Raw genomic sequence first — 26037 nt, forward strand, 5'->3', positions numbered from 1 at the left:
CCATTCCCCCGGTGGCCGGGTGAAACGCAGAATGCGACGAGGGAAAGAGTGAGAGGTAAGTCGGAGCATGCCCAAGCAGGCGCGTGCATGGAGCAGAAGGAAGTGGTGTATAGCGAGAGAGCCAGTTCCGACGCGAACGTCATGTCAGAATTCGACATGTGCCACATCGATGCCCTGGTCAAGAAATGGAATGCATATCCATTATTGCTAGGAGCTAACGCTACAACAGAGGGAGCAATATTATGGCTCTCTCGGACTTGAACTAGGTATGCTTGAGTCTGCCCTAGGTCCGACGGCATGTGTGTGTGTGTTGTGGATGCAATGCTAAGACACGGGGGGATGAGTGCCCCGGTCGACCTGCTGGGTGCGTGCCCCAAGCAGGCCACGAACTAGATCCCGGAATGGAGAGGAACAAAAGCGAATTTGGCGGACATGACAAAACTTGTGGTGAGGCGCGGGACGTCACTCGTTCGAGGGCTTTGGCCCTTACTGGCCGCGACCAAAGGTCGAGGTGCTGCTCGAGACTGGGCCCGAGAAGACGATGACACTCTCGGCGTCAGCGTCCTCAAAGGCGTCCCCGGCGCGAACCGCGCGCGAGGGGAAGTCCTCGGTGAAGCTGTTCTCGGCAAAGTTCTCCTCGCGGGTAATGTGCGTCGACACGACACGGGGGCGCTCGGCGTGTGCAGAGACACGGGCCATTGTGCGACGCGACGAGGAGAAACGGCGGACGGGCGACGGGCTGGCCGGAGCGGCGTTGCTTGCAGGGTATACGACACGCTGAGTGTCGAGGGAGCGGCGCTCCGCGGTGGCAAAGGCGACAGGGCCTTCAGACGAGACGGTCGCAGCCGAAGCGAAGGTGCTGGAGGCCAGGCGCGCAAGAGCGCTCACGGGCGGGAATTCACCGTTCCACGCGCGGGAACCGAGAGACGACGACGAGGTACCGCCACGGGGCCCCTGCGAGCCAGAACCATTGTGCGAACCGGTAGAGTTGGAGCCGAAGGCCGACCCGGGGTCGGCGAACGAGTTGAGAGAGCGAGCACTGTCGTCGCGGAACTCGGAGAACTGCGAGTACGACGAGAACGTGTCGTTAGGAATGTAGGGCCTCTCGCCCGGGCGAACGTTGCGGGGGAAGCGGGGGTAGAACCCCTGCTTCGGGCGCGGCACGTTGGTGAGCTCGGTAGCCTGCTCAGCGCCCGCGTTGTCGACCTGGGCCGAAGCAGCGACCTGCTGCGAGTTGGAAGGGCCGCCACGAATGCGGCTCGAGGGCCCGACGGGGAGGGGCTCGAGGTAGTTGCTCTCGTCAGACCAGTGGAAGGTCTTCTCAGACTCCCAGCTGGCACGGGAGCCGATGTCCGAGAACGACTCGAACGAGTTGCGGCGAGCAGAGCCGCCGATGTTGACCGCGCCGACAGCGTCGACAGCGGTGACCTTGTTGGCGTCGACAGTGTCGACAGGGCTGGCCTCGGCGATAGGCTCGCCGAAGGGACGAGCGAGGCCGCGGACGCCGAGAACCTCGGGCTGGCCGACAAACGAGTCGGCGGTGGCGAGCTGAGGCTCGGAGCCGAGCTTCTCCTGGGGCTCCTCCTCGGCCTTCTCAAAGTCGTTGGCGAACAGACCCTGGATGGCGCCGAGGCGCTGGGCCTTGTCGGGAGAGGCCTTGGAGACCTTGATGGGGCTCTGGGCAACCGTGGCCTCAGAGTCGATCGACTTGCCGCCAGGAGTCTGGAGGACGGTCGAGGGGGTGGGGGGAGCGAGGGCCCACCAAGCCTGCTCGTTCTTCTTGGGAGCAGGCAGTAAACGGCCTAAGCCAGCCGCAGTGGCTAAGGCGGTTAAGGCGGCCATGGCGCGAGACTTGGCTTGCTCTTGCTCCGAAATGATGCTCGCAGCATAATTGGCGGCGGCAGAGTCCTTGGAGGGGTGGTCGGGGTCTAACGGCTGACCCGTCTCGGCCCTGTTCTTGTTACGACGGCGACAGCAGAGCACGAGGAGGAGCAGAAGTACGATGAGGCCTCCGACAATGCCGACGACGCAGCCGATGATGATCTTGTTCTTCTTGGAGAGTCCGTGGTGGACGCTGCCGATGGGCACGGGAGCAGGCTCACCGGTGCCCTGGGGACCTTGGATGCCGGTGATGTTGACGTTGAGGGCAGTTGTGGCACTGGCCGAGTTCAGAGTGCCGTTGAAGGTGACGTCAAATCCAGAGTACGAGATGTTGACCGGGGGAACACCGATGAGCGTGTGATTCTCGGGGTAGTAAATGAGCCATGAGGCGGCCTCCTTGGGGATCACAGTAGCGTGGATGTCTGCGGTCTTGTTGAGCAGGTAGGGGGAGAGGTCGAACTGGAAATTCGAGCCAGCAGCCGTTGTGGTGTTGGGGAGGGCAAAAGCGGAGAAGAAGTAGGGGACAACGTTGACCTCGAGGAACGATGAGAAGGTCAAAGTGTCGTTCGAGGGGGTGGAGGAGATGGTGACAGGGATGGAGAGCGGGGCGACGGTGCCATTGACGAGGCTATCGGGAGTGGTGCCAATGATAGAGCCAGTGGTGTTGTCAAACGAGAGCCACTTGAAGTTGGTCAGGTTGGGGGTGACGACAACCTGCGACCAGGTGGCGGCCGTGCCGTTGATGAGGACATCGGAAGGGTCGAACTTGTAGTTGACGTGGCCACGAGTGACAGTGTTAAGCGGTGCCCAAGGGTTCTTGCTGTTGAGTTCAATTGCTGGGCCATCGCCAACGGAAAGAACGAAGCTCGACTCGGCGGCAGTAAAGCCCCAGAAGTCGGTGCCGGTGACGGTAATTGGGTACGAGCCGCTGGCGGGCGCCACACCGTTGAAGGTGAAGGTAGTGTTTGAGAATTGAATCCAGTCCGGGAGCGAAGTCGCGCCGCGCAGGCGGGCCTGGTAGTAAAGGTTGTTCGTGCTTGTCTTGCCGGTGGTGGCCTTGCGGAAAGTGTCCCCGTTCCAGCCGATTGAGAAAGACCAGTGAGGGTGGACCGTAATGCCAGAGTCGCCAGGCATGACATCGACGGAAGCAAAGTCACGCGACTCAGGGTTCGCGATCTGGGCAGCGAAACCCTGGTGGACGACGGGCGCGGCGAGGTCGGTCACAATGCCACTGAAGGGCGCAGTGGCAGAGCCAGTCGAGTCGAAGGCGATGACAGAGACGTTGAATGGGCCAACGTCCGCGGCAGAGGGAGTACCATAGAAGGTGGCCACAGCGGGCGCGAACTGGAGCCAGGTCGGGAGCGTCGACGTGTTGAACTGCACGGTCTCGGCGGAAGTGAAGGTGTTGGCAAGGAGGGTGAAGACGTAGGGAGTGCCGACGCGAGCCACCGGGGGGAGCTGCGAGTTGATAGCGAGGTTGAGCACGGGGGCCGCGGTGACGACGACGCCCCAGGCCCAGAGGGCGAGGAACACGACGAGGCCGCAGCGCATCGTGTTAAGTTGTTGCAACGAAAGCCGCTAGGACGCGTCAACAGGGAACTTGAGTCGCGAGGGGGATGGATGGGGGGTGGGGGAGGGAAGGGGTGTGAGGAGGGGGTGCTATGTAGTGGAATGATATTGTGGTGTGTCTTCCCTCGGTGTTGCCACCGCCTGCTCTCTGTGGTGGGGTGGTGGGGGGAAGGTGTACTTACGAGAGGTATCCGATCCGGGCTTCGCTCAAAGGCTTTTGTTGCCGGGAGAAGAAGCTGATGCGTGTGAGCAGCGTCGTGGATGAGGATGGGATGGGGACGAGGCGAGGTGGTTGGGGGAAGGTGTCTATGGTGGTGTGGTGTCTTCCCTCGCCCACCTCGGCGGCGCGTGACAGCGAGTACTCACAAACTGTTGAACCAACTGGTCTCAGCTTGGCCGGAGAGTGTCTACGAGGGTGTGAGTAGTGTTCTCGAGGTGGATGGATGGAGGTATGCGTCGGAGGAAGACACTCTCTATGGTGGTGGTGGGAGGGGGTGGGAGGGGGTGGGAGGGTGGTGGTGGTGGTGGTGGTGATGTCTTCCCCCGACGTCGTCGTCGCCTTCCTCGTCGCGTCAAACTCACTGGTATCCACAGAGGGGGGTAGGGCGATGAATGCTATGAGGTTGTCTGCGTAAGGCAATATGCACTGTATGCGTCAAGACACAAGAGTACGAGAGAGCGTAACGCAGAGGGGGGGTGTTGTTGTTTGGTTATAATTCACTGGATGAGAGAAAGAGAAAGCAAGAGGGTGGTTGTATGGTGCAAATGATGGCGGCGCGCGCCAGGCTGGTGGTGGTGGTGGTTGTGGGGTGGGTGCGAGGGGCGTGCACACAGTGTGCGTGCACTCTGCGCAGTGCTTGACCCAAAAGTCCAACGCGTCTCATGTTCCTGAGCCAGGCACGTCGTACCACGACGCGAAAGACGCCCCAGGCAATCACACGTCATTGTTTTCAGTCAAAAGTTGCAGAATGAGGCAAAATTGGTGCCGTGGTGGTTACGTTGTGGGCCATTGCTTGTCCAGGGTAGCGAGTTGGACCATTGCTCGACGCGTACTGCCTGCAGCTGCCTGCAAGAGTAAGCGCGTGTGTCGGAGCCCTGGACGTGCACTGTAGCCTTGCGTAAGGATGCGCATCATCGAATCCTGCGATTCGCGTTCGGACAGGGGCGCAAAGGACCCACGACCCCATGCATGGCTGACATGATCCTCCATCACTGGCTGACATGCACGCCGCCCATTACCATCACTGCCCCAGCCAGTCAGCCACAAGGGCGTCACGCGTCGCAGTGGCGGCGCGGACAAACAACCGTGACGCGCGACGCCGAGCAAACAGCACGGAAGGTGCAGAAAGCACGGCACGGATTGATGAAACACGGCCACGATCCGGCCGGCACACCATCCCTGACACACTGCTACACTTGGAGAAGGGCGGGAGCGGCTCGCCGACGAGGGTCACGCCCAGGAAGAGCATGACAGCATGCACGCACGCGCTGGCCGAATGAGGATGCGCCGGTCAAATGAGGGTGCGCGACGGTCAGTCGCCGGCCGCCTCGGCCTTGCTCGCCAGTACGCACGCGCCAGCCCCAACCGGTATAGTGTACATTGATTATTGCAAAGCCAGGCGCACGTCTACTTTGACCCTATCTTATGCCGCGGCACCATCATCCAGAGCACAATGTATGCGCCAATCATGGCCACGCCGATCGGCTGGAGCGTCCAGATGCCATACTGAGACGGTTAGCGGCTGGCCGCTCGCGCGCTCGCGTCACACTGCACGTACCTTGTCCGAAATGGCACCAGTGATGAAGGGCACGGCCGCCGCGCCCGCGCCGCCCATGCTGCCCATCATGCCCATGACGCCGCCGCGGATGTCGTCGTCGAGGATCTCGGACAGCTTGATGAGCGCGACGGGGTAGACGGGGCCCATGAAGAAGCCGACAAAGGCAAAGCAGATGGCGTTGCCGACCACCGACTTTGTGTACCAGATGACAAACTCGAGGGCGATGGCGATGAGCGAGCTGGGGCCAGGTCAGCGTCGGCAGCACGGCCCACTCACTAGAAGTAGATGCTGAACTGGTACCCGACCTTGTTTGTGAAGGGGATGAGGATGACGCGGCCGACCGTCATGCCGCCCCAGAAGCCCGTGACGACAAAGCCGGCGTTGTCGCCCGCGCCGCGCTCGCGCACGAGGTAGGTTGTGCACCATCCCGAGATGGCGACCTCGACTCCGATCTGGCGTGTGAGTTGTAGCGGGCGACGAGGCACTTACATAGACAAACGACCACGCCATGAGCGCGTATACGGTCGGGGTCGTGAGCATGCGCTTCATCTTCTCTCCGCTCGAGACCTTGCGTGGCGGGGCGACCACGTCGGTCTCGGCCGGCGAGGTCTCGGTGCGCTCCTCCTCGGCCTTGGAGCCGTCCTCAGCCGGGACGGCCACCTTCTCCGACTCGGGCACGGCGTCGGCCGCCGCGAGCTCGACCTCGTCGGCCGCGGGCTTGCGTCCCTCGATCGCGGCGATGTCGAGCTTGCCGACCAGCTGCTCCTCGGTGCGCCCGTCGAACGCGAGCAGCATCATCACCACCGAGATGAGACCGATCGCCATCGCCGTGTAGTAGTATCTGTACACCTGCGTTACGTGGGCCGCGAACGGGGTCGCGACGAACGGCGAGACCATGCCGCCGAGGCCGAAGCACGCCTGGACAAAGCTCATCTTGGTGTGCGCGTGCGGCAGGCGCGTGGTCAGGTTGTTGACCTGCGCGTCCTGCACGGCCGTGCCGAAGCCCGTGAGGAGGAACGAGGCGAGGAAGAGGCCGTAAGGCCCGCCGCTGCCCATGATGAGGTAGGCGATGGACTGGCACAAAGCGCCGAGGGCACAGATCTGGAGGTGTCAGCGGCTGCTCGGCGCTCAGCGCCTCACCAGGCCAAAGCCGATCCGGTCCGTGATCCAGATGTTGCTCAGCCCGCCCGTGATGGCGCCGGCAAACGCCGTGGTGTAGATGAGCGACATGATGAGGTAGTTGATCTGCGGTCAGCGGGCCCAAGCCTCCAAACCCACGTTGTAGTGCTCCTGCAGCTTGGGGATGAGCGGGCCGGTCGACCCCTCGTTCCAGCCACACAGGACCATGGAGAGCATGAGCGCGCCGTAGATTGCGTGCTGGCGCATCTTTGACGGCGCGGGCATGTCGCGCCGCAGCCGCGCGAAGACGTAGCTCGTGTGGTGCTCGTGGGAGGTGGCGACGGCGACGGCCGGCGCCTCGACGTCGACAGGCGGGGGCGTGGAGCCGCTCGGCGGCGCCACTTGCGACGAGGACATGGGCGAGTGGGGTCGTAGGCGGCAAAACAGCAGATCAATAATCAAGGGGGCCACCACGCCCCCCCTCCAGGCTTTATGAGAGCGAGAGCACCCCGGGGCCGCATGGAGAAGAAGAGGCGAGTCGGGGGTGGGAGCGGGGGCTTGGTGCGGCCTGGTGCGGCTCGGCGCGACTCCGAGATTAGGCCATTAGTGCGCCGCAAGGCGGGCGGTATACAAAACCTGCGGGGGCCTAATCGCCCGATTAGGAACCCAGCTTCCCGACTTCCCACTCGGCCTGCGCCGAACGCTGCCTTGGCTTGGCATTGTGGGCCCCTCCCGAGGTTTTTGCACCGGCGTTGTCCATGTGCTCGCATGCTCGCCCGCTCGCAGCTCGGCCCGGCCTCCGCGCGGCTCGCTCGGTGCGTAAGTACACTACGGGGCCGGCACTGGCAAAGAAAAACGCACAGGAGTAGCCGAACCGCCGTCCGCCGACGCCCCGTAGACGTGCCGAAGTCGTCCCGGGCCCAGCTGACCACGGGCCGAGGCCAGGCGTTGGCCGGGGTAGGCGTTGACGCATGGCCGCCGTCGGCATTGTCCCAGACGGACGGACCGTGACCGAGCCGAATGGGTCGAGGAACAGTGCCGGTCTGGTCAGTCATGTTTGTGCAGCGTCGCAGGCCCCTGGGCCCCTTCCGGGGAGCGTTACCCCGCTCACCCAGTCGAGGGGTCGGTCTCCATCCGACGGGCCGGGCGGCGCTGGAATCAGCCCACCAGGCTCGAGGCCGGTTCGAGGCTCGCAATGATCGAGCGAGATCAGCGAGGAATGGACAGACAGGTCTTGTTACCCGCTGTAACGGGCCACGCCCCCCACCCCCGCGCGTCGCCACACACCACCACCCCCTGCCCACAACACACACCCAACACAACACCAGGGGACGGACCCGCCCAGACCCACGGGACAGACGTGACTGCTTTTCAGGTCTCATTGCAACCGAACCACGTACCCCCCGCCTGGAGCAATGCTGATGACATGCGATGCAAACTACCCAATCTACAGTTACTGCTGGCGCGAGCGCTTCTCGCGAGCAGCCTTGACGCGCGCGCGCTTGGCCTCCTCGGGCGACAGGGCGGGGCGCGCCGACTGGCCGGGGGTGGCAGCCGCCTCGGCCTCGAGGAAGGCCGACGAGGCCGCCGCGCGCCTAGGCTCCTGGACGCGCTCCGTCAGGAGGGCGGTGCCGGCGCGGGCCTTGCTCGCCTTCTCCAGCCTTGCGGCATCGGCTGCTGCCTGGTCGCGCGCACGCTGGACGACATTGGCCCTCTCCTTGAAGTTTGAGAACGTATCGTTATGCCAGTCGCGAACCGCGTTAATCGTGTCTTTCAGGCTTGGGTTGCGGTTGACAAGCGCATCCTCTGGAGGCGCGTCAACGACGGGCGGGGGAGGGATCCTGAACAGCTTCTTGACGAGCGGCTGCTGCAAGGCGAGCGCCTGGAACAAGGTGAAGGTGTTGGCAGTCGTCCAGTAGAACAGGACAGCCTGGTTATAGGTCAGCGCAAGCGGTCGCCCCGCCACAAGGAACCACTCACCGCTGGGAACTGTGACACCATGAAAACCATAAGGGGGGAAAGCATGAGCAGTCCGTTGCGCATGTGGGCCATCTGAGACTGACCACGCGCAGCTGCGCTGCCGTCGGCGCCAAACTGCAGGACAAGGAGCTGCAGGGCGATCGAGGTGACGGGCAGGATGTAGAGTGGGTCGGCCACCGTGAGGTCGAGGACCCAGCCAAAGCCGCCTTCCTTGAGCTGTGGCAGCGGAGCCGCGGCCAGACCACGGAGCGCGTAGAAGAAGGCGAGGAAGAAGGGCATCTGCATCAGAGGCATCAGGAGTGGGCGGAAGGGCGAGACGTCGTGTTCCTTCATGAGCTCTGAAAGGTTTTGGGTGGCGACCTGCTGGCCGCTCTGGTCGCCTGCCTTCTTGGCCTCGGTGAGGCGCTTCATCAGGCCTCCCATCTGAGGCTGGACGGCAGCGAGGCGGACGTTGTGGCGCGCGTTGCTGATGACGAAGCGCATCAACAAGACTCGGACGACGACGGTCATGAGCGCGATCGTAGCCCACCATGGCAGGGCGGTGATGTTGTGGAGCCCGACGAGGGCGTCACGGAGCCAGCCGGCGGGGTTGAGCGGGCCGTGGGCGAGGCCCATGAGGGACAGGTCCGAGACCTTGACGGCGGCGTGGACGGCCTCGGGCGAGTTGAGCACCTCCTCGAGCGGCAGGCCCGACTTTGTGATCAGCTCCTCGAGCGTGGGCGTCATGTTGTTGGCGCCGGCCTGCGGGAGGAGCGACGACGGGTCCGAGTGGAAGTGGTGGTCTGGCGCCGTCGACGTAAGGTGGTCTGCGGGCGGGAGAGTGGGCTCGGCGGGGCCGGCGGGCGTGTCGGAAGAGGGGACGGGCGTGTTGATCTGCACGGCTGGGTCGGCCCACTCGGAGGCAGCCGCTGGCGAGGAGGAAGCCGACGCGGTCGCGCTCTCAAACTCGGTGGCAGCGGCCGCGTCCGAGGTCGCCGGCTTGGATGGCTCCGACGACGACCAGGGCGACCACGACAGGTGGCGGGTGGAGACGCCGGCGAGGGCTGCTCTCCTAGGTAGCAGGGCAGGGCGCTTTCCGAGAGCAATGGGCGACGGCTGCAATGTCAGCACAGGCCGAGGCACTGCGGCGCAATCTCACGTTGGTGGCCATCGAGAGCTTGCGGACCGCCGCGACCTGGATCGACGGGGCGGCTACCCTGGGCGAGTCAGCTTGCACATCGGTCGTACCGGTGAAGCTCACCTCGTCTGGACGATAGCCCTTGCGTGGAGTGACCTGGCGAGCATGGCGGCGAGGTTGGGGGGACAATGTTGTTGTCGCTGCGTTTTCTGCTGCACGTTTCGGAGCAACAAGCAACTCGTAGCCAGCCTGGGCCGGAAAACTCAAGGTGGAGGTGGGACGGGAGCGCCACACGCCACGTGGCTCCATTCAAAGGCCATAACGCCGGGCTGCCTGATCATCGTCGCTCTGGTGATTGGGTGAAGCCGACGGGATCAAATCTGACCTGCCTGCCGCTGGCTGACCTTCGCGCTGCATCGGAACGCTCAGCGAGACGGCCAGGCTGGGCAGTGTGCGGTGGTGCTGCCTGCTGCTCGACGTCAAGACTGCATCGACAACAACCACTCCACTCCACACACCACTCAGCATGTCGGGCATCCTCACCACCGGACTCAGGACAGGTGCGCAGCCCGTCGCTGGTGCCGTCTTGCGCGCAGCTAACCCCCCGGCAGGATCCATCGCGCGGGCGTCGTCGTCGGCCCTCCGCCCCCTCCTCGGTACGTCAACGCGATGGGATGTCATGCGCACTCTCGCGGCGCCGCGCAGATAGCAGCTGCTGACCCCTCCAGCTCGCCCCCTCTCCACCTCGCGCCCCGTGGCCGACCACACCACGACCGAGCCCATCCCCATCACCACCATCGCCAACCGCGGCAGCAACCAGCAGTCGCTTGAGACTCCCCGGAATGGCGCTGGTGAGTGTTGCCGTGGCGAGACGAGGCGGGATGGAGGGACGAACCGAGTATGCTGGGCCAAGCGCGCCAGAGGAGACTGCAGAGTCGGGCCGCTGCGTCCGTCGTCGACGCCCAAGCTGCCTCGCTTTGCCTCGCCGCGACTCCCAACATGACCCAACTAACCCCCCGCAGAGTACGTCCTCTCGACCCTCGACCGCGTCGTCAACTGGGCCCGCCAGGGATCGATGTGGCCCATGACCTTCGGTCTCGCATGCTGCGCCGTCGAGATGATGCACATGGCCGCCGCGCGTTACGACCAGGACCGTCTCGGTGTCGTGTTCCGTGCGTCGCCCCGTCAGTCGGACATTATGATTGTCGCCGGCACCCTCACCAACAAGATGGCGCCCGCTCTCCGCAAGGTCTACGACCAGATGCCCGAGCCCCGATGGGTCATCTCGATGGGCTCGTGCGCCAACGGTGGTGGCTACTACCACTACTCGTACTCGGTCGTCCGTGGCTGCGACCGTATTGTCCCCGTTGACATTTACGTCCCCGGCTGGTGAGTGGTGTGGGGGGGTGCGAGGCTGTGAGGCCTTGCAGACAAGGCAGTCGTGTCGCGGACGCTCCGCACGGCGGTCCTGGCGCCCCGTCGATCCACCCGAGACCCATACTGACACCCTAGCCCACCAACCGCCGAGGCCCTCCTGTACGGCATGCTCCAGCTCCAGCGCAAGATGCGCCGTGGACGCGCCGGTGTTCGCTGGTACCGCAAGTAGACGAAACGAGGACGACGCCTCGAACATGCATTAGTGGTTATGGAAGCGAGGGGGAGGAGGGCAGGGGTTGTGGTGTGGGGATGTGCGGTGGGGCCTGCTGACTAGGTGTCGTATCGGCAGAGCGTGAATGGGCCATCCGCTCTGACAAGAAGTGGTACTACGGGGCGACTGGGCGACAACGCCGTCGTGCAAGGAGCTTACCTCGTTGCCTGCGCCGGTAACGAGGCGGAGACGGGCCACGCCGATGACCTGCCACGCGAATCGGGATGGCAACTGCGTCGGTCTCTCCCCACTCCTGGGGCAGGAATAGGCGTCGAGCGCACAACGCAGCCTGCTAAGCCAACCTGAGCTGCTGCGAGGCGGGTGTGAGGGCATGGGGTTGGGTACGGTGGCAGTCCTGCTGAACGAGAGGGAGAGTGTCGGCACTTCTCGGGTCATGGTGGTGATGAGATCGCTAGGAGCGCGTCTAGGCAGCACCAGCGGCAGTATCAGCAGGCGGCCTGTCTATCCTCCTCCCATAGTCTAGACTTGCCTCTGGCAGACTCCCGCTCCAAGGACAGGTTGGCGGTCCCCCAACCCCGCCGAGCACTGGCGCCAACGTTCGGGGCAGCCACCGTCCCCAGCGTCGGCCGTCAGCCCGCCTCGCGGCCTCGCATGCAGCGCTGCCGTCAGTACGCACCTCTGCCTCCCCCGCACTTAGAGCTCTACACCCCATGCATGAACCCAATGCCCGCTGTTTGCAGGCTGCTCAAGTCCCCGCCGCCAACCTACCGCCGGCAATGCCTTGGCGCCCGGCCCGATCCTAGCCGAGGGCACTGATCGTCACCCGACAACACGACGCACACCCGACCCCCGACTCGACAACACACCATGTCCGTCCCCTCGCAAGTCGACCACCTCGAGCTGGCCGGCAGCCCGCCGCGCGCGAGCGTCACCGTGAAGGAGGGCACCACGCGCTGGGTCGCGCACCTCTCCTTTACACGGGGCGAGCAGCTGCAGCAGGCGCGGCTCGACGCGACGCTCCCCGCCTCGCTCAAGTCGGTCGTCTTCGTGCTCCACCCCTCGCCTCTGCCCGCCGACGCAGACCCCGACGCGTTCCACGAGCCCTCGGTCGCGACCATCGGGCTGATGCACGCGCTCATCCGCGCCGCGTGGCCCGTGATCAACGCCCAGCCTGCGGCGGGCGGGCGCGCGACCGTCGTCGGGCTCGAGGCGCTCGGCGAGTTCTTTGAGAACGAGGAGCACCGCGCCGGCGTGGTCGCGTTCGGCGTCAGCGCCGAGGCTGAGGCGCAGGGCGATAAGGTCGTGCTCGTCAAGGATGAGGAGGAGGACGAGGTCCCGGCCGCGATTTTGGTCGTGCGCTCACCGACTGAGGCGCAGTGGAAGGCCGGGCTGTCGGGCCCCGACGCCGCGCGGGAGGCGGCATAGTGAGTTGTTGTGGTAGTGAGTCATTGTGGGGAGGTCGCTGACCCCGAGACAGACTGCCGGTTGTAGATCGAGGGATCGAGGTGCAGACAAACTGCGGCCATCGTTGTCTAGGAAGCCATCGCCAAGCCAGTGATCTGGCCTTGCAGGCAATCACCGTCGTGCGCACACACGTACATATGGCGTGTATGTAGATGCCACTGATATGCCGTTGCGTGCCCCGCCGGCCCGTCGCTTCAGGCGCTTCGAGGACCGAGGCAAGCGACGAGCGCGGGGGACGTCGACGTGGGTGCTGAGGCTGCTGCGGTTTGGCGCCTTTCGCCTCGCTCCGGCTACAGCTTGGCCGCCAGCCACGCTGTCACGACCGAGCACTCGGTCTCCAGCGGCGATGGGGTGCTGAGGCGTGGGGCGGAGCGCAGCCCGGCGCGATGCAGCCCGCCTCGGGCGAGATGGCAGCGAGTCCAGCGCGCGCCGTCGGCCAGTCCTCCCACCTGGAGCGCCCACGCTCTCGGCCATCGCCGGCATGCACGTCCACGTCCGCCGCACGGCGCGTGTCACGCGATATGCAACGGCGCGGCAAACGCAACAAACGTCAGATGCGAGTTGCGACGCGGCGATGGTCGTGCTGCTGGCTGCCCTCGGCCAAGTCCGAGCCCAAGCCCGGCGGCGGCGGCATGCGGCTGACTTTACGGCTGGCTGGCGCGATTTCGCCATCTCGCATCAGATGTTGCCACCGTTTGCTCATGTCTGCCGTTTATCATCACCGCGGCGACTTGGACCTGCGTTGACCGCAGCGGCTACGGCTACCGGCGCAGGGCATATATACTGAATTAGTTGCAGAGCAACGTGCATGCTTACTAACAGCACGAGCCACGAGCAGCCATGACCATCCCAGCAGCCCCACAAGCAGAGTACTTCTCGTTCGAGCGCCCGATCCGCAAGGTGGCGCTCATCGGCGTCGGCGCCGCCGGCGCGACCGCCGTCCGCCACCTCCGCGACGCCGGCCTCGAGGTGCACGCCTACGAGCGGCAGGGCAAGGCGGGCGGCGTGTGGAACTGGCAGCCCGATGTCGCGCCGCCGCTGTCTGTGCCCACGCCGGCCCCGAGCGTCGGCGCGTTCACGCCAGAGCTGCCGTCGACGCCGCTCGGCTCGTCGCCCGCCGAGCCGACGACGCACGACATCTCAAACGAGGACAGGCTCAAGTTCAACCCCCCCAACCCGGTGTACTGGAACCTGACGAACAATGTGCCGACGACTGCGATGGTGGTGGGTGAACGGGCTAGGGGGTAAGAGTTGGCTGACGTGGTTAGTACAAGGACTACCCATACCCCGAGGGCACGCTCCCCAACGTCAAGCACAGCGTGCTGTCAGAGTACATCAACGGCTACGTCAAGCACTTTGACCTGGCCAAGCACATTTCGTTCTGGACGCGCGTCGAGAAGATTGACAGGATACCCGAGTCGGAGGGCTCGGCGCACCGGTGGCGCGTGACGCTGCACAAGGCCGAGCCAGTCGCCGAGGGCAAGGTGTCCGAGTCGTGGTGGACCGAGGTGGGTAACCCTGGGTTGGGTGGGTGACGGTGGCTGACGCCGCGGGCAGGACGTCGACGGCCTCATCATCGGCACGGGGCACTACAACGCGCCGTTCATCCCCAACCTCGAGGGCGCCAAGGAGTGGGCTGAGGCGTGGCCCGAGCAGGTGCTCCACTCGAACGGATACCGCTACCCCGAGCCGTACGCGGGCAAGGTGGGTGAAACCGAGACACGCGACGCCGCTGACCACCAGAACATCCTCATCGTCGGCGCGGGCACGTCGGGCATCGACATTGCGCGCGACCTCACGGCCGCGGCCAAGATCTACCTCGTGACAAAACCCATCACGAGCGGGCCAGAGGACGCCAAGAAGATGCGCCAGTTCCAGCGCTCGTTCCTCCCAGACAACACCGAGGGCGTGCCCGAGATCAAGCGCTTCCTGCCCCCCAAGGCGGGCGAGCCCGTCGAGTCGGGCCGCGTCGAGCTCGTCGACGGGCGCATCATCGACAACGTGTCGCTCGTCCTCCTCTCCACTGGGTGCGTCGCCTCGCGCCACGCCCCACTAACGCCCCCAGATACCAGTACTCGATCCCGTTCCTCCCCCAGTTCCACCACGACCCCGCGCTCGGGCCCGTGAGCGACGAGGAGAAGGCCCAGCTGCTCATCACGGACGGGCGCGGCGTGCTCAACCTCCACCGCGACGTCTTCTTCAACGCCGACCCGACCATCACGTTCATCGGCCTGTCGGTCAACACGGCGGCCTTCAACTTCTTCGAGTACCAGGGCATTGCCGTCTCGCGCGTCTTCAGCGGCAAGGCGCGGCTGCCGGCCCTCCCCCGCCGGCTGGAGGAGTACGCCGCGCTGATTCAAGAGAAGGGAGAGGGCAAGTACTCGCACTTCATGGGCAAGGTCGGCGAGATCAAGTACGTGCGCAAGACGGTCGAGTGGCTCAACGCCGACGCCGACGTGCTCGGCGCACCCCATGTCGAGGGGCACACGCAGGAGTGGCTCGCCGCGAGTGACAAGCTGTATGAGGTCTTTGCGCTCAAGTACAACATCCCCATCGAGCAGCTCCGCGCCGAGCGCGGCCTCCCGGCAAAGGGCTTCGCGCAGGAGGCGCTCGAGCACGAGCAGGCGCGCGAGCAGGCGGCCGGCGTCGGCGCCGTCACGGCCGCGCTGCAGCAGACGGCGATTGTGGCTTAGAGTTGTACTAGATTGGGTTTATGGATGTGTGTGTCTTGCAAGGTGTGCCGCGGGGAATGGGCACAACGCCACCACGATGCATGGCTGGCTACCAGTCCTCCAACGCGTCCTCTGAATCGCCCTCGTCCTCGTCCTCGTCGTCCTCGTCGTCCTCGTCGTCCGACGCACCCTCCAACTCGGCACCAGACGACCCCTCGTCCAGCGGGTCCTCCTTCTCGATAAAAACCCACATCTCGTCGCCCTCCGTGACAACGCCGTGGATCTCCCAACCGCCGCTCACGCCGCCCTTCTCCGACTCCTCGTACTCTTCAAACGCGTCGTCGTCGTCGGCCTCGCCGTACCGCTCAGAGACGAACGCCCTGGCCCCGGCCTTGGCCTGCGCGTAGGACGGATACCGGCCCACCGTGTAGTCCTCCGGCGCGTCGACGTTCAGGCGGTGGTTGTGGAACCGGTCTGGCGTCAGTGCCTCTTCGCGACGCGTCTCACGGATCACGCGGTACGTCGGCTGCGTTGGCGCCTGCCTCGTCTTGCGCCTCTGCGACTCCTCGACCGCCCCCTCCTCCTCGATGAAGACCCACATCTCCTCGCCGTCCGGGCAGAGCGCGTACACCTCGAACCCGCGGCTCACGTCGCCCTCCTCCTTCTCCGTGTACTCCTGCCAGTCGTCGATGGGGCCGTACTCCTCCCGGAGGAAGGCGCTGGCCTTGGCTTTGGCCTTGGCGTACGAAGCGTACCGCCCCACCGTGTTGTCTCCGAACATGGTCGGATGGTACTGGTCATAGACGCGGTCTGGCGTCAGCCGGCGGCCCCGGTGCAGCGCTCACGGACGACGCGGTACGTTGTTTCTGGCTGTGCATCCTTGGGCGCGGGCTTCTTCGCGGCCTTCTTGGCTGCGTCTTCGACGGCGAGCTGCTTCGCTTGACGCGACGGACGCGGCGGCATGGTGAGTGTGTTGCCAACAACGTGCTGGACGCGTTCGTCGGATGAGTAGACCGCGCCTTGGACGCCACCCAACCTCCACCGCCGAAAATCACACGCGTCGAAAGTAAAAGTGTACATACATGTTGGCGACGCAGCGCTCAGGCCTCTGACGCGTCCTCCTCGGCCGCGCCCCCCTCGGCCACGCCCCCCTCACCCTCCGACTCGCTCTCGTCCAGCGGCTCCTCCTTCTCGATCCACACCCAGAACAGCTCTCCGTCCGGGGACAGGGCGAACACCTCGAAGCCGCCGCTGACCTCGCCCTTCTCCGACTCTTCGTACTCGTCAAAGTTGTCGGGGTCCCTGAGCTGCCTGCGAACATGGGCCTTGGCCTTGGAGTACGACACGTAGCGCCCCACCGTGTGGTCCCCGTCCTCGTCGGGATCCTGGTTGTCCTTCATGCGGACTGGCAGTCAGCTTCGCTGCGGCTCACACGCACGGATCACGCGGTACGTTGTCCTGGGCGCCGGCTTTCCGGGCTTGGTTACTGGGTCGACGACTAGCGGCTCCTCCTCCTCGACAAAGACCCACATCTCCTCGCCCTCGGGGCAGAGGCCGTAGACTTCGAAGAGGCCGCTCTCCTCGCCCTCCTCCGACTCGGTGTACTCCTCGAAGAAGTCGCGATCCCACTGCTCGAGGAGGTGCGCGCTGGCCTTGGCCTTAGCCAGGTCGTATGAGGCGTACCGCCCCACCGTCTCGTCGTCGTGCGACTCGGCGTTGTTGTGGTGGTCGAAGGTGCGGTCTGGCGTCAGCGGCCGCGTGCGGCGCAGCACTCACGTATGACCCGATACGTTTTGGGCGGCGGCGGCGCCTGCTTCGGCGCGCCCTTCTTGGCCGCCTTCTTTGCTGCCGCTTCGACGGCGAGCTGTTTTGCTTGATGACTCGACGGCATGGTGACGGTGTGCTGTCGACATGACGCGCCAAACGCGTCGGCCAGATGAGCAAACCTGAGGCGCCGCCGCCATGGCCATGACTTGCCTGAAACGACGCCAACGACGCCACCGACGCCATTGCCTCCACCGCGACGAGAAATCACACGCGTCGAAAGAAAGTGTACAAGCTGCATGGAAGCGTCGTCAATGGTACAGATACAAGGGGGGTCGTTATGCTGGGCTTTGAGCAGGGTCGCGGGACGACTGGGAACGACGGATCTTGTTCCGCACGGCCTCCACCATTCCGGTGCGTTGGCTCGCCGTGTCACCCTCTGGCTCGTCGCGCTCGGGGGAAATGACACCCGCGGCACGCAGCACGTCGGGCGCGAGTGCGTGCGTGTACTTGTTTGGCATACGGTGTGCGTACGTGCAGCGGTAGCCCGATTGGAAGACAAACTCGCCGCCCATCTGTGTGATGCTTCCCATGTCCAGCAGGGGCAGCCCGATCCGCATTGCGTTCTTTCACGTCAGCCCCGCACGCCAGTGCCACGCGCCACACTCACCGTCATGCCCAGCGCGACCTGCGTGACCGGCCCGGTGCGGTGGTACGCTGGCTTGTTCTTGGGCGCTTTGAACACGGACACGACCGTCTCGAGCTGGCTGATCTTGGGGGTCATGCTGCGGCTGTTAGCTCTGGCTCGGTAGCTCGGCTCGGCACCCACCCGAGCGCCTGGTACAGCTTGAGCGTGGGGTCGGTGTATATCTCGAACGGGAGGGCGAACATGTCGCGATAGTTTTTTAATGGCTCCCACGGCCCGTTGGTGATGATGACGACACGGACGTTTGCCTGTGCAATCGCGTCGAGGTCGAGCTGGGAGAATGTCCGCACATAGTCCTGGCACTGGCCGCACAGCATGGCGCGGATAAAGAGCACGACGGTGCGCCGTTCGGGAAACACCTGGAGCGAAGCGCGCTGGTCGCCACCGTCGGGGAAGAAGTCGCGGAACGGGTGCATCTGCCCCTCGGCGTCGTACACGACGCCAAAGCTCGCGGCCCACAGCTCGGCCTTGGTCGGGAGCCGGTGCTCGTCGAACCCTTCTGCGCGGAGCGCATCGAGCGCGTCGCCGACGCGCGTCGCCGACTCGTTTGTCGCCCCGCCGCAAGTGTAGGCCGTCTCGGAGCCGTCGGGGTCCGCATGTGTCGCCGACTCGCTGGAGACCGGGATCTTCATACCTGCCATTGGGTCCTCCAAGCTCGTGTAGTAGCTGGCGACGTCGCCGTGTTCCGCCTCGGCGCTTGTCGCAGGCGCGTTGCGTGGGCTAGCTTGAGGCCAGACGTCGGTGGCTTGAAGAGAATGTCGAGGATCAGCAGCTAGAAGAGAGTAAGCACATGAGGCATGAGGTTTCAGTGCACACTAGCCCACTAACCGAGGCCAGTACGCGAGAGCGAGCATGTATCGGGGCGGCCGACATAAGGGTCATGGTCTGAACCTTGTTCATCTCTTTTGGGGTGACGTGATGTGATACGCGGGGGATCGGCGGCATTGTTCCCGGTGTCGTCGGAGTGCACGGCCGTCGAAGCCCTGCCGTTCCGCGGCGGAGAAATCGAGAAATGGTTATAGTGGTGAGTCGACGGGCCAGCGTGGCCCTCAGCGTGTTCGGACAGCTGGCCCGTGCTCGACAGGGGCCGGCGCCGGCGCCGGCGCTCGACGAGCTTGAGCTTGTCTGATCCGAGTGAAGTGTGTGGCGGCAGGCCGACCCATTTCGGCGCCACATGGTGTGCCCGCTCGTCCTCCCAAGCGGTCGTGTCGTCTTCCCACGATGACCGGTCGTGTTGCGAGCGCAGGGATAGCACACTGAGCTCGGCGCACGCAAGCTCGACCGCGAGCCGCGTCGAGCGGTCCGATGTGGACGACTCGGGGAGAGCTCGGTGGGGTGAGTCGTTGGGGGAAGGAGACGACTCGTGGGGGGTAAGAGGCGACTCGTGGCGAGAAGGTGGGGATTCGTGGCGAGAGAGGGGCGACTCGCGCCGAAGGGGAAGCGACTCGTTTCGAGGTGGAAGCGACTCGCGGCGAGGGGGAGGGGACTCGAAGGGAGGGGTAAGCGACCTCTCCCCCGCCTCGCCGAGCACGCTCCGAAGAAAGGGGTGGGCCCGGAGCGCGGGGTTTGCGAGAATGCTCTCACGCGTGCGGTCCATTGTGGCGCGCGAGGGGTGGAGAAGTGGACAGAGGTGACGCCGGGGCGCGTTCTACGTTTCTAAAGCGAGCATGCAGGTGGGCGTGGCGAGGTGGCGGAGAGGGGGGCTACGGCGGTAGTTGGAGTTTATGTCTAGATGAGCACGGGCGAGGAGCTCGACGTCGTAGGTGGCGCCGGGTCGCGCACGTTGTACGTTCCGTCCAAGAGACGAGCAAGTCGACGTGGCGAGGGGGTGGCGCCGAGGTGTACGGGAGCTGGGCGGTGGCGCCGAGTCGTGCGGGACGGCGGCGGGGTGGATCAATTGAGCGCAGAGCACGCCGGCGCCGAGTCGTGCGGGAGGGGGGCGGCGCCGAGTCGTGCGGGAGGGGCGATGTCCGAGTCGCGCGGGAGGGGCGATGGCGCCGAGCCGTGCCGGTCAATTGAGCCAGAGCACGCCGGGGTGTCGCCGTCGCGGGTGGCGCCGGGCGGCTGTGGGCTGGGTGTCAAATGTGAATGCGCGCTGCGAGTCGTGGCGGCGGTGGCGCGCGGCTTCGGCTTCGGCTTAGAGTTTATGTCTAAACGCAAGAGCGAGTTGCCTTGGTGTTTGTCTGTTGCACGTCGTGTGTGCACGAGGTTGCTTCTTTGCACGAGCTGCTTTGCACGCCGCTCTTCTACAACCTCACGACGGCAGAAGACTAACGGCAGGGCCTGTGCCTCGCGACACTACCCTCCTCGCACCTGCTCCTCGCTCCCTGCCACGCGAAACTCCCTGCCACGAGAAATGCTCATTACGTCCAGTGCACCGCCTCCAGGCCGAACCGGGCAGTCAGGAGGACACTGGCAGATGAAACGCGCCCTCCGATTCCAGACGCCGGCAGGCGCCACCGGCAACCCAAGCACTCGCCGTGGCCCAACATTCCAGAGCGCCGGCGTCCGGTGACCGACTCCAAGGAACCTACTTTTTCTGACGACGCTTGCTCGCAGCGACGCTGACCAACGGCCCGTGACGCTCTGCAAACACAACATCAGCCAATTACTTTGCCAGGGAGCCGTCTCCAGCCGACGCCCCGCCGCGTCCCTGTTCCGAGGCAGTCGGCGAAACGCGCGGAGGTGTGGCGTCCTCCTCGTCGTCGCCGGCGACAAGCTCCCGAGGCACCGTCGCCATGTTCACCTTCGCCGGATTCCTTCGGCACCCCTCGCTGTACCTCCTCGTACCTCCTCGCCCGGTCGAGCTTAAACTCTATGCACTCCACCACACTTGCTTATTTCTTTCATACTCTATGCAAGCTTATAACCGCTCTTGCTCTACACCTGCGCCCTCCTCTTCTCGGCCGCAAAGGCCAGCTCCTTCAGGTTCTTGAACTCTGTCTTGCCGGTAGCCTTGCAGAGACCGTAGAACCGCGACCGGTGGTCACGGAGCAGCTCGGCGGGCGAAGCGTACTCGGCAATCGAGCCGCGGTGCATCACCAGCACCTTGTCAAAGTCGATGATCGTGTGGATGCGGTGTGCAATGGTGAGAATCGTGCTGTCGGCAAACTCGGCACGGATAGTCTTGGAGATGAGCTCGTCCGTCTCATAGTCGATCGACGCAGTCGCCTCGTCCATGAACAGCACCTTGTTGTGGCGCAGGATCGCACGAGCCATGCACACGAGCTGCTTCTCGCCGGTCGAGAAGTTCTCGCCGCCCTCCGACACCGGGTACGACAGGTCACGGAAGACGTTGACGTTGCGGTTCTCCTCGGTGTCAGAGTCACCGCTCGACGACTCGGCAACCGCCGCAGGGCCAACAGGCTCGTCAGCCTTGAGCAGGTGCACGCGGCGGAGAGCCTCGTAGATGTCGGCGTCGTCGTACTCGTCAAACACGTCGAGGGTCGAGCGGAGCGTACCCGACAGAATCGTGGGGTCCTGAGGAATGATCATGATGTTGGAACGCAGGTCGGTAAGACCAATCTTGGCAATGTCGATGTTGTCGATCACAATCTTGCCCGACGTCGCCTCGACGAAGCGGAAGAACGACAGTGCGAGCGTCGACTTGCCGCAGCCGGTCGAGCCGACAATGCCAACCTTCTCGCGCGGCTTGACATCAAAGCTGATGCTGTGGAGGACATCGGGGAGGTCGGGGGCATAGCGAATGACGAGCTTGTCGACAGAGATGCCGCCCTCGGCGGGCCACGAGGCAGGAGGGCGAGGCTCGACGTGCTCGGGTGCCTCCTGAGGCACCTCCGAGTACTCCTTGATACGCTCCAGAGCAACCATGCTCTGCTCGAGCTGGACGAAGCGGCGAACCACGAACAACAGGTCGTGCATGATTGTCGTGGCGAAGGCGAGGGCGAAACCGGCGAACGCGGCGTTGACACCAGAAACGAGCATGGCGCAGGCCGTGATACCAACGAGGAGCGATGACAGCATGTTGAATCTGGCCGAAAGCCAACGGTTGATCGTCCAGGTCCAGCAGAAGGCGAGCATGTTGGTGTCCTCGAGCTTCATCATCTGCTTGAGGGCAACAGTGCTGGCGCCGAACGCACGGATAACGGCCACACCCGACACAGTCTCACCGAACAGAGAGTAGAGGGGCGAGCGAGTGACCGAGTCGAGGCGTCGCATGTCGCGAGAGGCCTGGCCGTACATGGATCCAGCACGGTAGTAGACACCGAGCATGATGAGGCCAGCGACAACGAACCACCAGCCGCCAACTTCCGTGATGGAGGTGACAGTGACGTACATGATGGAGGAGACAGTGACGACGACGTTGAGCGCGTAGGCGATCGAGCGCACAAAGTTGTCGGCCATGGACGAGTCGAGGCCCTCAATGTCCTTACCAAAGCGGTTGAGCAGGCGACCACGGCTCGTGGTGTCGTGGAAACGCAGAGTGGCGAACAGGACCGACTCGAGCATCTTGGAATGGAGGATGCGCGACGCTCGGAGCGAGCCAAAGTAAGTGACAGCGAACTGGAGGTCACTGAGGACGACACCGCCAACCGAAATGATCGAGTAGCCAACAACGTAGTAGGTCGAGCTGTGGTACGGGCGGTTCGGGTCGGGGTCGGTCCAGTAGGTGACCCAGCCGCGCTCAAAGACGGGGGTAAACGCAGCGATCAAGACGGAAATGATGAAGAAGAACCACCAGATAGGGCCACCGAGCGAGGTAAGGTAGAGCTTCCAGACGGGCCAGGCGATGCGGCCACGCACGCGCTTCTCGTCCTCGATGAGCTTGCGGGGAGCCTTGGCCTTGACGACTTCGGGAGTGGAGGATCCGACAAGAGTGCTGACCTCGTCTGTCGGGGCGATAGAGCTCGTCTCGGAGCCAGGCTCAGATCCACCCGCAGCACCGCTGAGGCTGACGACCGACTTGTGAAGGGCCTTGGAGCCGATGGTCTCCTCAATAGTCTTCTCCTCCAGCTGCTCGCCCTCGGTTGGCTTGGACTCGGGGTCCTCGGCCTCGAGCTCCTGCATCAGGCCACCCTCGACAAACTCGGCCCTGGTGCCAGCGAACTTGACGTCGCCGTTTTCGAGTGCGACAATGTAGGCGGCAGCGGGCGAGACAAGCGCGGTGTGGTGAGAGACAAGCAGAACCGTGCGGTTCTCGAGCAGAGGGCCCTTGATGCAGTTGTCCATGATGGCGTGAGCAGTGTGGGCGTCGACTGCCGAAAGCACGTCGTCGAGGTAGAGGACACTGGCGCGCGAGTAGACGGCACGCGCAAGTGAGACACGAGCCTTCTGGCCTCCGGAAAGGTTGAGTCCCTTCTCGCCAATCTCGGTCTCGTCACCGTCCTCGAGGATCTCAAGGTCGGTGGCGAGGGAGCATGCGGCGATGACGGCGTCGTAGCGGGCGGCGTTCCAGGGGCTGGAGAAGATGATGTTGTCCTTGATACTGGCGTTCTGCAGCCAAGCCTGCTGGGGGACGTAGGCCACGAGCGAGGGTACGATCCATTCGTCGTCCTGGACCTTGTTGTCGAACAAAGACATGGCGTCGGGCTCAGAACGGGGGACAGACATCTGGCCAGCGACAAGATCGGCCTCGCCGAGCAGACCCGAGAGGAGGAGCGACTTGCCCGAGCCAAGGCGACCGCAGATGAGCGACAGCTTGCCCTCCGGGAAGCGGAGCGAGAGGTCGGCAAGGGAGAAGTCGGGACGAGGAGTCGGTGCAGTGGACTTCTTGCCCGATCCTGAAGACGAGTCATCCTTGGGCCACGTGAGCGTCGCGTTCACGAGCACAATGTCACCTCCGTCGAAGGGCTCGACGTCGTTCACCTCCGCAAGCGACATGTACTTCTCGATACGGCGACACGAGACGAAGCCCTGGAGGGCAGCGATAAAGGTCTCGGGGAGGGCGTTGAGGGCGAAACGGAGCTCGTTGAAAACGGCGATCGAGGTGAAAGCGATTGAAGGCGTAAGAGTCTCGCCACGGACGAGGGTGAAGTGGAGGAAGGACACAACAGTCACAATGACGGGGGTGATGGCCCAGATCAGGTTGAAGAAGACCTCAATCTGGTAGTTTCTCGCCTGCCACGACAGCTCGTTCTTCCGGATGCCGTTGATGCGCTTCTCGAAGGACCGCTCCCAGGCCATAAACTTGAGCATACGGACGCCCTGAAGAACCTCGTTCATGAGCGCCGTGCGCTGGTCACGAGTCTTCATGAGGTTCTCCTGAGCGGTCACGACAAACTTGGAGGCAAGGTGGTTGAGGGGCAGGAAGCAGATGGTGGCGAGGAGGCCGAGGAGGGCCGACGTGCCGAGGAGCTTGACGAGGAAGACGGTGGCGACAATGATCTCTAAAGGCGCATCGACAATGGTGAAGAGGTGGAAGATGAACTCGGCCACGCGGTCGACGTCGACAGTGAACAAGGTCATGATCTGTGACTTGGACGAGACGGCCTCCTCATCTTCCTCTTCCTCCTCCTTGTCCTCCTTCTTCTTCTTGGCCTTGGCGGCCTCCTCCTTGACGTCTCCCACGGCACCAGTGTCCTCAGCTCCAGCGGCAATGTCTTTCTTGCGGAGCGTCTTGGCGAAGAGCATGCCATTCAGCTGAAGCTTGAAACGCGCAGTAAGCCAGGTGGAGCTGATCGACCAGGTGATGCCAGTGACGAGGTAGACGAGGGCGTTCGAGACAAAGAGGCCGAGCGCGAGGACCCAACCCCAGGCGGGCTGCTCGCGACCAGGGTCATTGGCAAGGTAATCCAGGAACCACTTGAGGAGGAGATGAGGTCCGTAGTAACCAACGGCGGTGACAGCCGCCAGCGTCGACTGGGCAATGAACAGTCCCTTGTTGACGACGAGGAGTTTGTAGAGCAGGTTGAAGCCCTCCCACTTGCCAAGGCGGGTTCGGCGACGGCCGTAGACCTTCTTGATCTGCAGGTAGTTGGGAAGAGCGCGCATGCTCGCTGGCCAAGCGGGAAGGTCCCACACATCCATTGACTCTTGAACCTTGGAGCGCTCAATGACCTCACTGGCGTAGGTGAAGAGCAGCCACTCGGGAATGGTGCACTGAACCTCACCGATAACGTTGGAATAGTTGGGGTTCAGCGAGTGACTTCCAGCCGGGATAGCGTCGACAACCTTGGCAGGGTAGAGGTCCTGGAAGGGGATGTAGAGCGGAGGGCCGCGACGGATCACGAGGACGACCAAGAGCGGCACAAGCTGGAGCAAGGGCAGCACCGCCGTCAAGATTGGGATAATGGTGAGCGGAGGCAGGTTGACAATCTCCGTGATCGTAAAGAACCTCGACTCGCTGATCGGGCTCGACGGCATGGGCGTTGACGGGAGGAGAGCGAGGAGGCCGAGGATCAGGAACTGGGAGGCAAGGTTGACGCCGAGGTTGATCGTAGTCGGCCAATGGGTACGCGTCTCCTTCTGGTACAGGTACGAGATGGCGAAGATGAGGTTGATCACATGTGCCGGGAGGAGAAGGATAGGAAGCAGGAACGCACGGAGGCGCTCGTGCTCCTCGAAGCCTTCCGAGGCGATGATGGTGAAGACGAGGAGGAGAGTGTTGGCGACAACCGGCGGGATGAGCGTGGCGAGGAGGGTGAGCTTGAGGCCCTGTGTCCAGCGCCAGAACTGAGCCTCGGCGACGGGCACACCATCGCTCAGGACGACGGGATCGTCGATATCAAACGCGTCCCGCTTGGCGGGGAACGCGCCGACACCACCATCGAGAGCTTCATCGCTGGCGGCTGGGAGTTGAACACCTCGGCGTTGGAGTAGGGAGTAGACTGGCGACGCCGGGTGGCTGCTGAGGTAGATCGCAAACGATGTGAGAGATACGAGTGGTATTAGCGCAGTTGTTGCTATCGCAAATGTCGATGCCATGTAGGATCGAGGTTTGTTGTTGTAGATGGGTGAGGGGTATGAGAGCCGCGCAATGGGGCTGTTTTGAAGCGTCTACGAAGGGCCGTTGGTCTCCTTCGAGTCGAGTCAACAAAAATCAAAGTCAACTGACTGAGGAGCTAGTGCCGGCTGAGAGTGGGTACAAGGTGGAGCCGAGGTCGAGGGTGGTGGGGAGGGAGGGGGGGCTGAGGACTAGGCTTTGCCTTGGTACTAGCCAGTCGTGGAATGAGGGAGGGAGAGATGCACGAGGGACACGCGTCGCGAGTTCGAGTCGTATGGTCTGATGCGAAGAGAAGTGCGCGCGCGCTGAGTCGACAAGGGAAGCGATGCAGGAGGAGAGGGTCCCAAGAAGAGAGAGTCAGAAGTGGCAGCACGCGGTCCACCTAATCTCCAACTCCTTACTTTTAGCCTCGGATCCGAAGTTTTGAGTGATGTCATTTTAAACAAAGCAAAGCACGCAGCAATTGCGAAAGCTG

General features: G+C 63.8%; 11 protein-coding genes across 11 annotated transcripts; 3 read left to right on the forward strand and 8 right to left on the reverse strand.

The window, feature by feature from the left end:
- Positions 1-486: 486 nt before the first annotated feature.
- AXL2 (polarity establishment/cellular polarization) lies at positions 487-3432 on the reverse strand (the record flags this gene model as incomplete). The annotated part of the gene is made up of 1 exon (XM_069350671.1): positions 487-3432. One exon carries the CDS (start codon positions 3430-3432, stop codon positions 487-489), a length of 2946 nt encoding a protein of 981 aa, XP_069211057.1.
- A 1645-nt stretch (positions 3433-5077) lies between these two features.
- Q8F55_002064 (uncharacterized protein) lies at positions 5078-6458 on the reverse strand (the record flags this gene model as incomplete). Its single annotated transcript, XM_069350672.1, has 5 exons — positions 5078-5176; positions 5229-5466; positions 5505-5680; positions 5718-6329; positions 6369-6458. 5 exons carry the CDS (start codon positions 6456-6458, stop codon positions 5078-5080), a joined length of 1215 nt encoding a protein of 404 aa, XP_069211058.1.
- Positions 6459-6479: 21 nt separating this feature from the next.
- Q8F55_002065 (uncharacterized protein) lies at positions 6480-6764 on the reverse strand (the record flags this gene model as incomplete). The annotated part of the gene is made up of 1 exon (XM_069350673.1): positions 6480-6764. The coding sequence occupies one exon, from the start codon at positions 6762-6764 to the stop codon at positions 6480-6482; it is 285 nt and encodes a 94-aa protein (XP_069211059.1).
- A 1036-nt stretch (positions 6765-7800) lies between these two features.
- Positions 7801-9611, reverse strand: Q8F55_002066 (uncharacterized protein; the record flags this gene model as incomplete). The annotated part of the gene is made up of 4 exons (XM_069350674.1): positions 7801-8277; positions 8328-9422; positions 9466-9523; positions 9568-9611. 4 exons carry the CDS (start codon positions 9609-9611, stop codon positions 7801-7803), a joined length of 1674 nt encoding a protein of 557 aa, XP_069211060.1.
- A 359-nt stretch (positions 9612-9970) lies between these two features.
- NdufS7 (ndufs7 ubiquinone oxidoreductase subunit) lies at positions 9971-11050 on the forward strand (the record flags this gene model as incomplete). The annotated part of the gene is made up of 5 exons (XM_069350675.1): positions 9971-10004; positions 10056-10100; positions 10173-10295; positions 10467-10833; positions 10957-11050. 5 exons carry the CDS (start codon positions 9971-9973, stop codon positions 11048-11050), a joined length of 663 nt encoding a protein of 220 aa, XP_069211061.1.
- An 870-nt stretch (positions 11051-11920) lies between these two features.
- Positions 11921-12478, forward strand: Q8F55_002068 (uncharacterized protein; the record flags this gene model as incomplete). Its single annotated transcript, XM_069350676.1, has 1 exon — positions 11921-12478. One exon carries the CDS (start codon positions 11921-11923, stop codon positions 12476-12478), a length of 558 nt encoding a protein of 185 aa, XP_069211062.1.
- An 879-nt stretch (positions 12479-13357) lies between these two features.
- Q8F55_002069 (uncharacterized protein) lies at positions 13358-15210 on the forward strand (the record flags this gene model as incomplete). The annotated part of the gene is made up of 4 exons (XM_069350677.1): positions 13358-13741; positions 13786-14025; positions 14075-14544; positions 14583-15210. The coding sequence occupies 4 exons, from the start codon at positions 13358-13360 to the stop codon at positions 15208-15210; spliced, it is 1722 nt and encodes a 573-aa protein (XP_069211063.1).
- Positions 15211-15298: 88 nt separating this feature from the next.
- On the reverse strand, positions 15299-16152 carry Q8F55_002070 (uncharacterized protein; the record flags this gene model as incomplete). The annotated part of the gene is made up of 2 exons (XM_069350678.1): positions 15299-15999; positions 16035-16152. 2 exons carry the CDS (start codon positions 16150-16152, stop codon positions 15299-15301), a joined length of 819 nt encoding a protein of 272 aa, XP_069211064.1.
- A 137-nt stretch (positions 16153-16289) lies between these two features.
- GPI10_1 (glycosylphosphatidylinositol anchor biosynthesis) lies at positions 16290-17080 on the reverse strand (the record flags this gene model as incomplete). The annotated part of the gene is made up of 3 exons (XM_069350679.1): positions 16290-16594; positions 16628-16930; positions 16966-17080. The coding sequence occupies 3 exons, from the start codon at positions 17078-17080 to the stop codon at positions 16290-16292; spliced, it is 723 nt and encodes a 240-aa protein (XP_069211065.1).
- Positions 17081-17291: 211 nt separating this feature from the next.
- Positions 17292-19256, reverse strand: Q8F55_002072 (uncharacterized protein; the record flags this gene model as incomplete). The annotated part of the gene is made up of 4 exons (XM_069350680.1): positions 17292-17579; positions 17624-17738; positions 17783-18431; positions 18488-19256. The coding sequence occupies 4 exons, from the start codon at positions 19254-19256 to the stop codon at positions 17292-17294; spliced, it is 1821 nt and encodes a 606-aa protein (XP_069211066.1).
- A 1283-nt stretch (positions 19257-20539) lies between these two features.
- Q8F55_002073 (uncharacterized protein) lies at positions 20540-25543 on the reverse strand (the record flags this gene model as incomplete). The annotated part of the gene is made up of 1 exon (XM_069350681.1): positions 20540-25543. The coding sequence occupies one exon, from the start codon at positions 25541-25543 to the stop codon at positions 20540-20542; it is 5004 nt and encodes a 1667-aa protein (XP_069211067.1).
- Between the last annotated feature and the right edge of the window lie 494 nt (positions 25544-26037).

This window comes from Vanrija albida (genome assembly GCF_041260175.1).
Source record: "Vanrija albida strain AlHP1 chromosome Unknown contig_2, whole genome shotgun sequence".
In the NCBI taxonomy this organism is placed as follows: Eukaryota; Fungi; Basidiomycota; class Tremellomycetes; order Trichosporonales; family Trichosporonaceae; genus Vanrija; species Vanrija albida.